The sequence below is a fragment of the Schistocerca gregaria genome, chromosome 2 (genome assembly GCF_023897955.1).
Source record: "Schistocerca gregaria isolate iqSchGreg1 chromosome 2, iqSchGreg1.2, whole genome shotgun sequence".
Classification (NCBI taxonomy): Eukaryota; Metazoa; Arthropoda; class Insecta; order Orthoptera; family Acrididae; genus Schistocerca; species Schistocerca gregaria.
In genome coordinates this window covers 469,096,441-469,113,505 of record NC_064921.1, presented here as the reverse complement: position 1 = coordinate 469,113,505, position 17,065 = coordinate 469,096,441, and the positions used below count along the sequence as shown (strand labels likewise).

The 17,065-nt window shown below is 42.2% G+C and overlaps 1 protein-coding gene across 1 annotated transcript in view; it reads left to right on the top strand.

Moving 5' to 3' along the window:
• The window catches only part of LOC126326323 (brachyurin-like), a 59,511-nt gene that overhangs the window by 21,003 nt on the left and 21,443 nt on the right, over positions 1–17,065 (top strand). The window contains exon 3 of the mRNA XM_049995630.1: positions 8,332–8,497. Coding sequence (XP_049851587.1) covers positions 8,332–8,497 — 166 coding nt within the window. The remainder of the gene's footprint in view (positions 1–8,331; positions 8,498–17,065) is intronic.

The following is a 17,065-nucleotide window of genomic DNA, read 5'->3' as shown; positions in this document are numbered from 1 at the left end:
AAATGAGTTAGCATAAACTCTGTCCAACAAGCGTGATACATGGTCAATCACTTCTGCCAAAGCCATTATCAGAGCAACCGGATCTTCCTGCTACTGGACCGGGGCCTCGTAAACAAAACTCTTTATCTTAGTCCACAAGAAAAATTCCAGAGGGCTTTAGAGGGATGATGGTGGACAAGCATGCAGTCCACCGCTACCGATTCACCTGTCCCAGTTGACTACGATCAGGTGGTTTTGGATGTGAACTGCAAAACATACTGCAGCGCTATCATACTGGAACCGCAATTCGCCCGAATGTCGAATGACACGCCTTCCAAAAACTCCACCGGAACTTGCTGAAGGGCACTCATTAGGTGGGGAGGAAGTATGCACAGCTCAAACACATGACCATAGCAGATAGCTGCCCAGACATTGATGTCGAGGGGGTGCTGAAATCTCCGTTTACACGTAGCTTTGGGGTTTTCTTGGTCCCAAATGTAGCTATTTCGAGCGTTTCAAAACACCTTTCCTGTTGAAATGCTCTTTGTCGGTGAACAAAATTCTCCTCGGAAACTGAGGAAAATCCACAAAACGGAGTCAGAAACCTGTAGCGGAAGCGTCGCCGCCTCACCGAGATGTGGCAGCCGACTTCCATCACCAGGCGAGACCCTATATCACTACCGAGTGCACCTGCAAAAACTTACACGTTAGTACATTATTAAAAAAAAAAACAAGACATTAATACTAAAATTACTAGCATCAAAATTGCTGGTACATAGGTGACGAACGATGTTCAACCAAGTAACCCAACTTCCCAAATGTAACCATGCTCTCTGCTACTGAGATGTTCGGATCAGAAAGAAAATAAGATGTGTAACATAACGCACATGCTGGCGAGCCATCTACCAGATAAGAGTTTCCAGTCCTGGAATTGTGAGACCAAGGCTCCGAGAGACATCTGAACCATCACAGCAAGTCACCCAGTCGCCAGTAAGCGAGTGCACAGTGAGAGATAATTAGTGATTTTGCCCAGGCCACCTTGAATTTTAATTCCGCTCTCGAACCTTTCTTTTATTTCGGCCATTGCTTCTTCAATTCGTAGACTGAACAGCTTGAGCGAAAGACTGCATCCCTGCGGTACATCCTTTATAATCCGAGCACTTCGTTCTTGGTCTGCCAGTCTTATTGCTCCCTCTTGGTTCTTGTACATATCGTACGTTGGAGGGCGGGGCAGCATTTCCCTATAGCTTACCCCTATTCTTCTCATAATTTCGAACATCTGGCACCATTTTAAGCTGCCGAACGCTTTATCCAAGCCACAAATCCTATGAACGTGTATGATTTTTCTTCAGTCTTGTTCCATCATAAACCGCAACGTCTTGGTCCTAACGCCTTCCGGGGGTCAGGGAACATGGTATGCACCTTGGCGCCGGTACATACTGCTTCCTGGGCCTCGTGGTCGAGCAGAGCGACCAGGATTTCACACGATCGTTATTTTAGGACTCATGTTGATATTTTCACAGGAGATTTTCGATCTCCAAAAAATGTCATAATATGCGAGCAAAAAACACGTTCCAAAATCCTACAACATACTAACGTTAGCGATAAATTCCTACAGTTCTTTTGTCTGTCCCGCGACCTCTATTGGAAATGGGAATAACTTTTGCTTTTTTTTCTAATCATTACGAACGTTTCGCACCTCCAGCTACCTCGATACACTGTTGCAAGAAGAGTACTAAGTTCTATAGAATACTTTATTTAGGAATGTAGTATTATCCCGCAAGACCAGCAGCCTTTCCTCTGTCCGGTGATTGTAGTTGTTTTCTATTCCATGGTCACTTATTTCAATACTGCCTTTCGAAGTTCGTGCGACGATTTCAGAAACGAACGTCAATCATCCCAACTGAAATAGTTTTTGAAAAAATAGGGTTGATGTTCGGGCCCTCTCCGTGTCTTCCTCTGTGTCGATGTGATTATGGTCACAAAGGGTGTGAACATCTATAGGTTTACTGATTTAGGATTCTTTGTCAAGTCAGTAGATATAATTTTATGTTTAAATTTACTGAACTCATTACGCATGACTCTCCTTTGGCCAATTATGGTTTCGTTCAATTTTTGTTTGTCTTTGAGGCTTTGGCTATTTTTCCATTTGCAGTGAAGCTCCCTTTGCTATTATGGCAGCTTCCTAACATGATAGTCCAGTCACAGTTAGTCTTTCCAACCTCCACAATTTTTCTCGACACGCACCTGTATAATGCGTATTCTACAATACCATATTCTTGAACTTGGTCCACCGATGCCAAATATTGTCACCCCTGGATGTGAAATTTTCATGTTGATCGCTCAGGTAATCTAAAATGCGGTTCCTGTTGCTCTTGCTATGCAAAAATACCTTCCTCTCTTTCTTTTTACTCTTATTTACAGCCGTATTCAGGGATGTTGTAACGGCTGTAAGACCACTGATTCCCTGGTCTATGCTAATCAATATGGAAGAGTTCCGATCTGCTGGTGATCAGGAGATATAACATGTTATTTTCTTTTTTTTCAAGAGACGGTTCTGTGATTAGTTGTTCAAGGTAATTTTCGCATTAGGCATTTAGAACAATTCCACATGATTCCATTTCCACACTACCCTCCTTAATCACTTGAGCCTCGCAGTCTATTGAAATCCCCATCTAACACTATGACGTGAACAGGAAATTTACGCAAAATAGTTCCCTCAAAGTTTTCACCACTACTGGTCCTGAGGCAGCGGTCTGTAAAAGATTCCGATGAGTATTTTTGAACCACTTTTAACATTTATCTCACACTGGAAGCCTGTACTACCTTCACTATAATTTTCCGTGTGAACGGTCCGATGTCTGTGTCCAACGGGCACAAGATTTCGGCAAGCAACTACGTTGCCATCATCGGGGGCGAACCACGGTAGGCACTACCGTGGTAATCGCAGACTATCACCTCGCTGTGGTGAATGATACACTGAGGAAATCGCAAGTGTAATATTTAGGGCTATATTGTATAAATATAGAACAATATGAGAAATAGCTAGTCCAATCTACATCGACATGGATACTGTACAAATCACATTTAAGTTCCTGGCAGAGGGTTCATCGAACCACCTTCACAATTCTCTATTATTCCAATCTCGTATAGCGCAGAAACAACGAACACCTATATCTTTCCGTGCTAGCTCTGATTTCCTTTATTTTATCACGGTTGAAAGCTGATGACTGGGATTTCTTGAGATGATTCCTCCGCAACGAAAAACGCCTTTGTTTTAATGATGTCCATCCCAAATCCTGTATCATTTCAGTGACACTCTTTCAAATACAAATCGTGCTGCCCTTCTTTGAACTTTTTCGATATACTCCGTCAATCCTATCTGGTAAGGATTCCACACCGCGCAACAATATTCTAAAAGAGTACGGACAAGCGTAGTATAGGCGGTCAAGTTAGTAGAACTGTTACATTTTCGAAGTGCCCTGCCAATAAAACGCAGTCTTTGGTTGGCCTTCCCCACAACATTTTTTATGTGTTCCTTTCAATTTAAGTTGTTCGTAATTGTAATTCCCAGGTATTTAGTTGAATTTACGGTCTTTGGATTTGACTGATTCATCGTGTAACCGAATTTAACGGATTCCTTTTAGCACCCATTCGTATGACCTCACACTTTTAGTTATTTAGGATCAATTGCCAATTTTCGCAACAAACGGATATCTTTTCTAAATCGTTTTGCAATTTGTTTTGATCCTCTGATGACTTTACTAGTCGATAAATGACAGTCATATCTGCAAACAAGCTAAGATGGCTCCTCAGATTGTCTCCCAAATCGTTTATATAGGTAAGTAACAGCAAAGGGCCTGTAACACTGCCTTGGGGAACGCTAGAAATCACTTGCTTTTTACTCTTTGACAGGAAATCACGAATCCAGTCATATAACTGAGACGATATTCCATAAACACGCAATTTCACTACAAGCCGTTTGTGTGGTACGGTGTCAAAAGCCTTCCGGAAATCCAGAAATACGGAATCAATTTGAAAAACCTCATCAATAGCACTCAACGCTTCATTCGAGTAAAAAGCTAGTTGTGTTTCACAAGGACGATGTTTTCTAAATCCGTGTTAACTGTGTGTTAATAGACCGTTTTCTTCGAAGTAATTCATAATGTTACAACACAATATATGTTCCAAAATCCTGCTGCATATGGACCTCAATGATATGGGCCTGTAATTTCGAGGATTACTCCTACTGCCTTCCTTGAATATAGAGGCTTATTCTGGAAAAACATATCAAGAGCCTCTTTGTTTCGATACCATGACATTGTAGGGAGCAATTTAATTCTTAGCATTTTCATGTGTTATTTTTGTTAGGTCCACTGTAGGTGCTGGTGGATTTATCATACTACTCAGACCGAGAAGTTACTTAATATTAATTACATTCATTGTTCCTAATAATTGTCATTGGAATGTAAGATATAAGTACAATCAGCCAGAAATAAAAGATATGGTGCCCAGTTGCAGCACTTTAATGAAAGTATACCATAATTCGTCTTATCTTGCGCAGGACTGTACTCAAAAGGACTGCAGCTAAGAAACGTATTCCATCACACACTAAGGATAAAAATAAATTAATATGATCGTTGTATTGTTGGGTGTTATTTCTGTGTGCTCTTGTTACTCCGAGACAAACAGAACGTTGGCAGTTGTGTTTTTTACTTGGATGTTGTAGTGAATTTCGCTAGCAGGAAATCTGTGACAGTATGAAGCGTCAAATAACTCACACAGGATGTATTCACATCTGTTGGACGAATGTAATGAAAACAAACACTCCAAACCGACATTTCACGTAAGTCACATCCAATGAAAATCTGTAACGCAACCATCTGTGTTGCGTGCTTATAATTATGTATTATTTATATTTTAGGACAATTAATCAGGAAAAATGTTGTAATGAAAGCATGAAAACCGCTTGAAGACGAATCATGACGATTAGAAACCGGTAACGGTACACTTTGAATAAAGGAACTGAAAATAAATTTGTGGCTGGTTGCTGTCTCAACACCATCAACATTTGCCTTCAAATAACAGCCATTGTCTCCAACCATGTGATCGTATAACAAAATTGCAACTCACACTTGTTGCATCGGCGGCATACGTGGGTGGTAGCTGCAGTTGCAGCTGGAAATATGGCTATTGGTGTGGCAGCCAGGGCTGGGCGAGGTGGTCGCTGACAATGACTGCAAATTACTGTAATTGTTTACGCCAGTGACCTCCCAACAGAAACTGACACACCACACTTTTGGCTCAGCATTGCTCCCACAGTACGACTAGCACTCCGTCTCCGTTCTTCACGTGACCTGCAAAACTTGTTATGGATGTGTCCTTACACCTGACTGACTAACTCATATTTTTCTTCTCGTCAGTCAAATAATTCGTTAACAGATTTTGTTGCTATTGTGTAAAGCTTTACTTTCCCACAATAAAGGAAATACACATTCGCGTCTGTGTTTATTTCTAAACGCAATACGTTTTTGAGTACTGTTTACTTTAGTGATGTCTTCAAATTCTGCATGCTCTGTTGGATCATAGATCCGCCACGTTCCATTGACTTTGTCCCCCGTTTTATTAGAGTTGCAATGGTCTATAAGCTTTGGGCAGCGTCCTTTACACTCTTAACTACGAGGACTGTTCGGAAAGCAAAGAACGATCTTTTGCGAAATGGAAACTGCAGTGAAAATCCGATGAAGTTTGCACAGATGTGTTGGGCAGTGTCTCTAGTATGCCCGCAGATAGCATTGAAACGTCCCCTTAGAAAAATTATACACGAGTGTGCTTAAACTGACACACAATATTTTTAGCGCAACGCAATCTGACTTTCAATAATCCCTACAAAAGAATGGCCCTGACTAACATTAACCTATACGTTTCACAAATCGCTTACCTCACAAAAATCTTGGTTACTCGAACTACTGCAATACAGCGAGCGCCACTACTGCCAGCTAAATAAAAGATTCAAGCTACGGAAGGCACTAACTACTGATAGGGATAGTTAGCAAATGAAAGAGAACAAACAATGTATTTACCTTAATAATCATAATATATATAGCAGTTCATGACATCCATTCTTACAAATTTCAAAACTCCGCCATCTCTCTCCCCACATCCACCACTGCTGGCGGCTCACCTCCCAACTGCACAACGCTACGCGCTGTTAGCATCCAGCTGCCTCTGCCCAACACTACAATGGCGAGTATTACAACAATGCCAACCAGCCACAGACTGCACACGGCACAGCCAGTGAGTTTAATACAGAGCGCTACGTGGCGGCGGCGTTACCAATAAAAAAAACCTAAACAGCCTACTTACAGCATGACGTCGCTCTTCTCAGTTATGAGCGCAGAGCAAAGAGCCTCGAAAACAGTGCCTCCCGCCAAGTATGGCTACGTGCCGAAAGATTTCGCGTGATTTCATGCAACCCCACATAACGTAACTGTCGTGCATTCCCTTCTTCAAGACAGTTCTCGGCCACATACTGAATCAGAACACTCCTGTAGCTTTTTCGCCGGCTAGTGTTTGATAATAAAGCCTGTACGTGTCTCATTTTGATTTACATGTCTGCTCAAATGAATTGTTGGCTACGAAGACAACATTTTGGCACAGACAACGAGTGGCAGTCCTGCGTAGAAAATTGGTGGTAAGCACAGGAGGTTGCTTTGTATGACGAGGGTATTGGAAAATTGGTGTAACGCGCCGACAGATGCCTAAGTCGGAGCAGCGACTATGTACAGAAGTAGCTGGAAGGTGTAGGTAACTGCTGTAAATAAAACAGTTTTGATTTTTGGGTGGTTTCTACTTCGTGACCAACAGTTTCTTTCTTTCCGAACAACCGTCTTGCGACCAGTTTCCAGAAGGCGCCTGCAGTGACGTTTGACAAACTGCCTCAGCGTATTCCGCATCTCCAGATACCTTGGCGTTTTGCTGGTGCAGACCCCTCACAACATTAAACCCTAGCAATAAAAAGTCTTTTTCCGTAACGCCCATACATCCATTAAAAGGCAGGGGGTCTTACGCCCATCCTAAAACATTTTAAAAATAAAAATTCGCTAGTTATTGTTAATTCATATTAACAAAACATTTTAAAGAGGTACTGAGGCGTTAGGCAACGGCCTTGCCGCAGTGGATACACCGGTTCACGTGAGATCACCGAAGCTAAGCACTGTTAGGTGTGGTCGGCACTTGGATGGGTGACCATCCGGGTCGCCATGCGGCGTTGCCGTTTTTCGGGGTGCACTCATCCTCGTGATGCCAATTGGGGAGCTACTCGACCAAACAGTAGCGGCTCCGGTCACATCGTAACGACCGGGAGAGCGGTGTGCTGATCGCACGCCCCTCCTATCCGTATCCTTAGCTGAGGGTGACACGGCGGTCGGGTGGTCCCAATGGGCCACTTGTGGGCTGAAGACGGAGTGTGCTTACTGATGTGTTAGTGTGGTCTAGAACATGAAAATATGTTGTAGCACGTTCCAACCATAATCAACATCAACGTACTTTTAGTAACGAGTACTAACGAGATGAGGGAGGGGATATTTCATGCTCACCATAAAAAAATTATAAATTGAATTTTCGTTAATTGTTGTTGACTTATTCTCACAACATACTTTTTAAGGAGATATTGATGTGTAAATAGACTCTGGATCCTGACAGTACTGTATATTGTGGAAAGTGGTACCTACCACTAAAACTTAAATATTTCGGTTAAGTTTAACTGAAACATTTGGAACGTTGTAATCAGTTAGAAGAGTTTATTAAAAACAAAAACAATTTTTTTCAGAATTTTAAAAAACGAAGTAACTAATTATGTTGCAATATTTTCAAAAGGTGGGCATAAATTAACCTCGACACCCTGCCCTGATATATTTCGAGGGTTACTGCAGCACTTAGAAGCATAATGTCATGCACAACTGTTAGATATCTTATACAATTCTTTACTCTTAAACATTCGTTGTCTCGTTGCTAATCGGTGTTATTAAGTTCATTCCAGTCGACGACGTTTCAATCCCGCGTCCGGCCATCCTCATTTAGGTTTCCCGTGATTTCTCTAAATCGCTCCAGGCAAATGCCGGGATGGTTCCTTTGAAAGGGCACGGCCGACTTCCCTCTCAGTCCTTCCCTAATCCGATGAGACCGATGACCTCGCAGCTTGATCTCTTCCCCCAAACAACCCAACGCAACCAATCCAGACACATGCATTCCACCTGATGCGGACAGTCACACAGATGTTTTTGTGTAAGCATTCACCATACTGACACCGTTAACCCTACAGATTCGTAACAGAAAATTTTCTAGTTTCAGATGACACAAAGGAGGCGCCCGGAGGGGGACGCATCATCGGCGGCGTCGAGGCGAGCCTGGGCCAGTTCCCGTGGCAGGCGGCGGTGCGGCTGGACGGCTCCGCCTTCTGCGGCGGCTCGCTCATCACGGAGAACTGCGTCCTCACCGCGGCACACTGCGCCTACGGGTACGTCTCCCGACTCAGCCGCACCACTCTCTCGTAGCTCAGTTGGTAGGATCAACGTCTGCACTGGCCCAAGACAAAAGACTGCTGTTGCATCTGGACGTACAGAGACCTCACTAAAACCAATCTCCTTCCTTTCCCTCCTCTCTTCTCTGCTTTATATTCTTCTATTTTATTTGCACGCCTTGTCCAGCAGAACTAACTGAGAAATCTCCTTGGTCATGGAATGAGTTGGAACATGAAATCACACAAGAAAATTTAATACTAAAAAATTTAAAAATTCACCTATCTTATGAAGACTACGACCTCCTGAGTATACACGTTGCTTTAGCACCGCCTACCTTTGGCTTTCATGCCGCACGCAACATCTTCAAACACAACGTGCAAGTTTTCTTATTCTCTCGTTCGTTACGTGCAAACTACACAGACCCAAAGAAACTGGTACACGTGCCTAATATCGTATGGGTCCCCCGCGAGCACGTAGAAAGCGTTCCCTAATATCGTGCCGGCCGCGGTGGTCTCGTGGTTCTAGGCGCGCAGTTCGGAACCGTGCGACTGCTACGGTCGCAGGGTCGAATCCTGCCTCGGGCATGGATGTGTGTGATGTCCTTAGGTTAGTTAGGTTTAAGTAGTTCTAAGTTCTAGGGGACTGATGACCACAGCTGTTAAGTCCCATAGTGCTCAGAGCCATTTGAACCATTTTGAACTTAATATCGTGTGGGTCCCCCGCGAGCATGCACAAGCGTCACAACGCGACATGGCATGCACGTGACTAATGTCTACAGGAGTGCTGGAGGGAATTGGCACCATGAATCCTGCAGGGCTGTCCATAAATCCGTAAGAGTGCGAGGGGGTGGAGATCACTTCTGAACAGCATGTTGCAAAGCATCCCAAATATGCTCAATATTGTTCATGCCTGGGGAGTTTGATACCAGCGGAAGTATTCAAAAACAGAAGAGTGTTCCTGGAGCCACTGTGTAGCAATTCTGGATGTGTAGGGTGTCGCATTGTCCTGCTGGAATTGCCCAAGTCCGTCGGAATGTACAACGGACACTAATGGATGCAGGTGATCAGACAGGATGAGTACGTAAGTGTCACCTGTCAGAGTCGTAACTAGACTTATAAGGTGTCCGATATCACTTCAACTGCACACGCCAAGCACCATTACGGAAGCTCCACCAGCTTGAACAGTCACCTGGTGACATGCAGGGTCCATGGATTCATGAGGCTATCACCATAACTGTACACGTCCATCTGCTTGAAACAATATGGAAAGAGACCCGCCCGACCAAGCAACAGTCATCAACACTCCAACCTCGGTGTTATGGGTCCAGACGAGACGTAAAACTTTATATCGTGCAGTCATCAAGGGTTCACGAATGGTTCTTCGGCTCCAAAATTACATATCGATGTTTCGTTGAATGGCCCAGCATTGAAATCTGCAGCAATTCGCGGAAAGATTCCATTTCTGTCAGGTTGAACGATTCTCTTCAGTTCGTTGGTCCCGTTCTTGCAGGATCTTTTTCCGGCCGAAGCGTTGTCGGAGATGTGATGCTATACGAGATGTGATATTATACCTGATTCCTGGTATTCACGGTAAACTCGTGGAATGGTCGTACAGGAAAATCGCCACTTCATCGCTACCTGGGAGATGCTGTGTCCCATCGGTCGTCCGCCGACTATAACACCACGTTCAAATTCATTCAAATCTTGGTAACCTGCCACTGTAGCAGCAGTAACCGATCTAGCAACTGCGCCAGACACTTGTTGTCTTATATAGGCCTTGCCGACCGCACCACCGTGTTCTGCGTCTTTACATATCTCTGTATTTGAATACGCACTCCTAATCCAGTTTATTTGGCGCTTCAGTGCATTAGTCCCACAGAAAAAAAATGAACAGTGCTTTTTTCAGGAATTTTAATTTAAACAAATTTTGTACTGGGCTACGTTTCCGCTAGAGGCCGTAGTTTTTAATTATTCAAGAAAATCGTATGAAAGTGACCTCCAAACGCATTTTTCTTGAATAACTCGAAAACCGTGGCCTCCACTGAGAACGTATCCCAGCATAAAATTTAACTACATTAAATTTCCTACAAGAATGTCTTGTTCATTCTTTCCGTATGACAAATAGTTCGCACGTAGCGAGCTAAAGAAGACGAAAATTTCGCACTTGATTTTTGAAGGCCTTGCAGATTACATAAAACCTATAGGTAGGGGCAGTTGAACACCCTGTACATCCGCATAATCAACAATATAACACTGGAATTTGCTCACATTTTTCCAGGAACTCCCTGGCGAATAAAAGGAATGTGCTGTGAGGAAATTCATCCATACAGAATCGAAAGTGCGATGATTACTACTACGATTTTTTCATTCTTGTCATAGCGTATCGAAAATAAATGTGAAAGTTTACTGTTCCTGCTAATCAGGTGAAACTTTTAACTCAAAACTGTGAGGAATTTAAACTCGGATTACAATCAGCCTATTTGCTTCTGTCTCGGGTTCTTCGGCCGACGTTCGTATGATAATTGTACTGACGTTTTGCCAGCACGAGTGGCTGGCATTCTCAAAGCTTCACCCTCCACTGCCGGAGTTCACCATCGTCAGTAAAATTATCAGACGAACGTCGGCCGCAGAAACCAAGACAGAAGCAAATAGGCAGTTTGTCAACAAGTGGCCACTAAAGATTTAACAATTTTGTTTCAGATTACATTGTCGCCCATGTACTCTGATCTAGAGCAGCCTTCGCCATGCTGCATTTCAACATGAACATTAACTATGTAAATTACTTTCCATGTGTATGGTGCCAATTACTATAAACTAAATCTGATTATCTGTAAATGAAACCGAATACAAAGAATGGCTTCGTTATCAAACAGTCGCAAGACACTGGCTAATTGTGACGTATTGAAACTGTGCCCTCTTAGAACATGCGCCAACCAAATTATACGAAGAATTTAGAAATGAATATAGTTTCACAATTCAATCTAAAAAAGTTCATTTAGACCCTGCCCTTGATTCTTACCTGCAACGGATAACTCAACTCTGCTCTTTCTGCTTATCTACGTAAATGATGAACTGCATGTACCTGAAAGAAATCACTGTGTGGCTACTTGCCTTATCATTTACTTTAAGCAGCTTTACCTTCTCATAATTTATTATTTTTCCAAAACTGCGTCTAATTCAAATGGTTGAAATAGCTCTAAGCACTATGGGTCTTAACATCTGAGGTAATCAGGCCCCTAGAACTTAGAACTACTTAAACCTAAGTAACCTAAGGACATCACACACATCCATGCCCGAGGCAGGATTCGAACCTGCGACCGTAGCAGCAGCGCGGTTCCGAACTAAATCGCCTAGAGCCGCTCGTCCACAGCTGCCGGCTGCGTCTAATTGTCCACGCTATAATGCAAGGCGTGACAGTGAACTAATGTTACGATTTGTGTTTAAACTGTGTGGATTAACTTAGGGAAATGTATGCAAATGAATCAAAAACTTGCTTGAAATTGAAATAACATTACGATTATTTAATAACATTAAGACAGATCTCATTAACTTGAAAATTATGCACTCCTTTTGCCATTATTATGAACAATGAAAACTGATTCGGACAAACAGTACTAAAGTTACTAAATTTACTCCTTGTTTTTCCTATATAGTCTTCTAACTGCAAGTGAAGGGTAAAGAATAATTAGAATATCAAACAAATGACCGATAATTTGTCCTGGATTTCAAAACGTAGATATTCTTGAACTAAATTGGTTCTTTAAATTACGATAATAGTGCTTTGCAACAAATAGGAACTGTTTTTACATTAACTTTTTTCAAACATTCCGTCACTCCATGAAATCAACTCAAAAGCAACCCCTATCTTCAGTCACATCAGGGAGCATCTCAAATAAAATTCATTCCCTATTCAGCACGTTTGCCATCAAAGCTTCTCACTCATTGACCATTCGTCTCTCTCTCGCTCGCTCTCTCTCTCTCTCTCTCTCTCTCTCTCTCTCTATCTATCTATCTATCTATCTCTCTCTCTCTCTCTCTCTTCTAATACAACCACTGGTACTCAAAGAATAACACATATCATTCACGTGTTCAGGCATCCAAGGACGCTCATAATGGCAAACATACTAAACAAAACTGCCTTTTCTCGTGACACACAAAACATTAAAATCACTTGGGTATGAAATAAATACGAAGTGCAAGGAAGCTAAGGTGAAATGGCTGCACGAAAAGTGTGAAGAAATCGAAAAAGAAATGACTCATTATACAAAAATGTCAGATCAACTTCAGGTGAAATTAAAAGTAGGGGAGGTAACATTAAGAACGCAATGTGAATTCCACTGTTAAACAGAGAGAAAAGAGCGAATAGGTGGAAAGAGTACATTGAGGGACTCAATGAGGGGGAGGACTTACTGACTAGGTAATATAAGAAGAAACCGGAGGAAGAGACAGTGAATCCAGTATTAGAATCATAATTTAGAAGGCTGTGGAAGACTTTAAATAAACCGGAAGGGATACATAACATTCCATCGTAATATATAAAATTTTTGCGGTAAGTGGCAACAAAACGATTATTTACTCTGGGTCTGTAGAATGTATGAGACTGACGATATACCATCGGACTTTCGGAAAAATATCATCCTCTCAGTTCCCAAGATAGCAAGAGCCGACAAGTGCGAGAATTGTCGCACAATCAGCTTAACAACTCGTACATCCAAGTTGCTGACAAGAATAATATACAGAAGAATGGAAAAGAAAATTGAGAATCTGTCAGACGACGATCAATTTCGCTTAGGAAAGGTAAAGGCATCGGAGAGGCAGTTCCGACTTTGCGGTTGATAATCGAAGAGAAAAGGAAGAAAAATCAAGTCAAATTCACAGCATTTGTACACCTGGGAAAGCGTTTGATATCGTAAAATGGTGCAAAATGTTCGAAACACTGAGAAAAATAGTGTAGTTATAAGCCAATAGTTGTCACCATCCGGCTCAGCGTGAAGGGGTACTTCGTACCTTCGTACGCAGGGCACTTGTCGTTTCTGACGCTGAGACTTTGCGAGCTGAGCTGTCCCATCTTGAAGTTACATTTCGTTAAAATGGTTGTAGTGATAGACAGATTGAACGTGTGTTGCGCTATCGACCAACTGTACATCGGGTGGTTGATGATAATTCTGAGTCAACGCCTAAGTCTACTGCCATTTGGCTTACGTAGGAAACACGTCCAACAAGATCGGTCGTATTTTACGGAAATACTATGTGAAATGTGTTTTCAGACCTCCATCTAAAATTAGAGCACTTTTGAGTTCCGTTAAGGATGATCTCGGACAGCGTAAGGCGGGTGTATATCGTATTCCTTGTAGCTGCGGCATGGCATATACTGGTCAAACCATCAGGACCGTGGAGGACCGATGTACTGAGCATAAACGGCACACACGATTACAGCAGCCAAGTAGATCTGCTATTGCCGAACATTGCTTGGATACTGGTCACTCCATGTTATATAATAACACCGAGATATTGGCATGCACGTCCAGCTATTGGGACAGTGTTATTAGGGACGCAGTTGAGATTAAATTAGCCAGCAACCTCGTTAACAGAGATGGAGGTTTCTGTTTAAACTCTGTTTGGAATCCGGCTCTCTCCCTTGTCAAAAAACAGAGTGACAGAGTCAATGTGCCCGCATCTCGTGGTCGTGCGGTAGCGTTCTCGTTTCCCACGCCCGGGTTCCCGGGTTAGATTCCCGGCGGGGTCAGGGATTTTCTCTGCCTCGTGATGGCTGGGTGTTGTGTGATGTCCTTAGGTTAGTTAGGTTTAGGTAGTTCTAAGTTCTAGGGAACTGATGACCATAGATGTTAAGTCCCATAGTGCTCAGAGCCATTTGAACCATTTTTGAACAGAGTCAATGCTACCTCACCTGCCAATCCATAGTCTCACTATCGATAGCTCTGACTCTGGTCATCTTTGGTGGCACTAGTGTTCAGTGTGTGTGTGTACGTGTTATCTTTCCTGCTTCTGTCCGAGAAACGAGGTATTAAATTTGCATGTAAGCCACCTGTCCGTTGCAGTTTGCCTTGAAAATGGCGGGGTGTTCTCCCGCCGAAATATCGGCAGGCGCTAAAAGTGTTACCTGGCTGTATTCCCGGAAGTTATTTGAAAGTCAGGAGAAACTCAGGTCTCATAATTTTACCAGCTGTAAGCGCAGTTCTTCCTAACAACATGCTGAGCATGCGATAAGTTACTTTTATTTCAGTACTGATCACACTTTGCACTTTTATGAGGAAACAGTTCGTAGTCAGAATTATCAGGTGTTGTGCTAAGCAAGCAGACTAATTGACAGTGAAGCGTTCCGAGTAGAACATTATTTTATTGCTGTGGACATGTCCAGTCAGATAATGCACTTCATGTCACGCAACTTTCATAATGTACTTCTGCACTGAGTTTCAGTTTGTTTCACTTAGTTCACAAATAGTTGATTTTGGTATTTAATTATATTACTTACGATTACTTAAAATTTATTATTTCACTAAGACACAGTCACATACGCAACACAGGGTCAACTAACAGTTAGTATTGTTCAGCAGTTGAATACTTTATCTAAAGCAAGCGTTACACGAGGAGAAAGTTATTGAAAAAGGATATTCCGTATTTTTATTTATAGATATTTTTATAGAAAGCTCAAAAATTTTATTTCTTCTCCCAGAAATTATCTTGATTACCATTCCTGCTTTCTCTATGTATAGAGTAATTAATATAATAGGTAAGGTGTGCTCTCATCTCAATCTTTTCTCAATTACTGTCTGCGTATCATGACCTCCTACTTACGATTGCAGGCTGATTTATGTACGATTACATGCTGCAGATAAAATGTTGCTCTCTATACACTACTCGTGATGATTTCAGGGGTTCAAAGGTGTATTCCACTCGACATATTCAAAAGATTTTTTTAAATCTACAAATATTACAAACGTGCATCTGCGTTTCTTCAATCTGGCTCCAAAAATAAATCGTGCCCAGTAACGCCTCGTGTGTTCTTCGGTTTCTCCGAAACCAAAACTGATTCTCTCTCAGGCGTGGTTCTAGCTGACATTCCATTTCTCTGTTAATTTTATACATAATGGGTGCTGTTGAATTCTGTGACTGTTCCTTTACATGGAAAGAATAAGATCCGCTACCACTCACAATTGAAGGTGACTTAAGACGCGACCGGTTTCGGGCCTGTGCCCATCTTCAAGTAACTGCCCATTCATTTCCATGTTTCCACTCCCATGTTGGAACTCTTTGCTTAAATAAAAGTCAAACCATTCTATGTTCTGAAAATCCAACAGGAATTCCTCATGGATGCAATAACAATTAACTGCATAATTCACTTTCAACTTTTAGTGCAGGCTTTTCAGGCATTGTTATCGTATGTGTGGCAAGTATCAAATTTAATTCCCAAAAAATAAATGCCGGCCGCGGTGGTCTAGCGGTTCTAGGCGCTCAGTCCGGAACCGCGCGACTGATACGGTCGCAGGTTCGAGTCCTGCCTCGGGCATGGATGTGTGTGTTGTCCTTAGGTTAGTTAGGTTTAAGTTGTTCTAAGTTTAGGGGACTGATGACCACAGATGTTAAGTCCCATAGTGCTCAGAGCCATTTTTTTGAAAAAAGAAATATTTTTAAATGTAAACGAAATATGTTTTCCCCATATTCCTCGGAAGGGACGATTTAGTTGCCGAAGATTGAATGCATTAAATGTTCTTGCTGCTCCGAGTATATTTGCTCCTAACATTATGTGACAAGTACTATCCATGTAGTTGTTCGAAAGAAATGGAAGGCATGCAACATAAAGATCGGAAGAATTATTGGAAACCGACCAGAATTTACTAACCCAAGTTATTTGAGAAACTTTTTCCCTCCTTGTTATAATTCATTAATAATTTACTTAGCTTATTTACCCTACTGTTCCTACAAATTTCGAAAAGGATGTAATAAAAAATAAAAAAAGAATGCGCTTGTGAATCCAACACAGATTCTATATTCACCAGCCATTGGTCGGTACGCAAGTGGCGTTTTCCTTCCATGGCCTTTATCTCGTCGGCACATAAGCGGATGTCGAAAAGATTTAAAGATTTCTTCCCTGTCATTTTAGGTTGTACACAAGCGACCTGCCAAATCTGAGCCGAGTCTGTTGTCCTTATCTGAAGCCTCCCCCTTCTGAGTGCAAGTTTCACATGCGGAGGATTTTTACCCATACCTTACAAAAGGACAAAGTAAACTGCATTAACTTGCTCAAACGTTCATCAGTCATTCACTCACTCTCATCCGCCCTCACACATACGTGGTGATTATAATTAAACTTTCAAACTCTGTAGAAATAACACCACTGCTTTGGATGATGTCAAATTGGAACGGAATATAATCGGAAAAAGAGGAAAACGTATGGCAGAAGAAAAAAATAGTGTGAAAATTGGTCAATAGATGGCCTGTATGTGACAGAATACGCAAATGAAAATACCTGTCATGTGCATGACCCATTGCAGTTGGTATAAAGATGCCGAGTACACGGCTTTTCCTCCTTTCGCGTCTGCGATG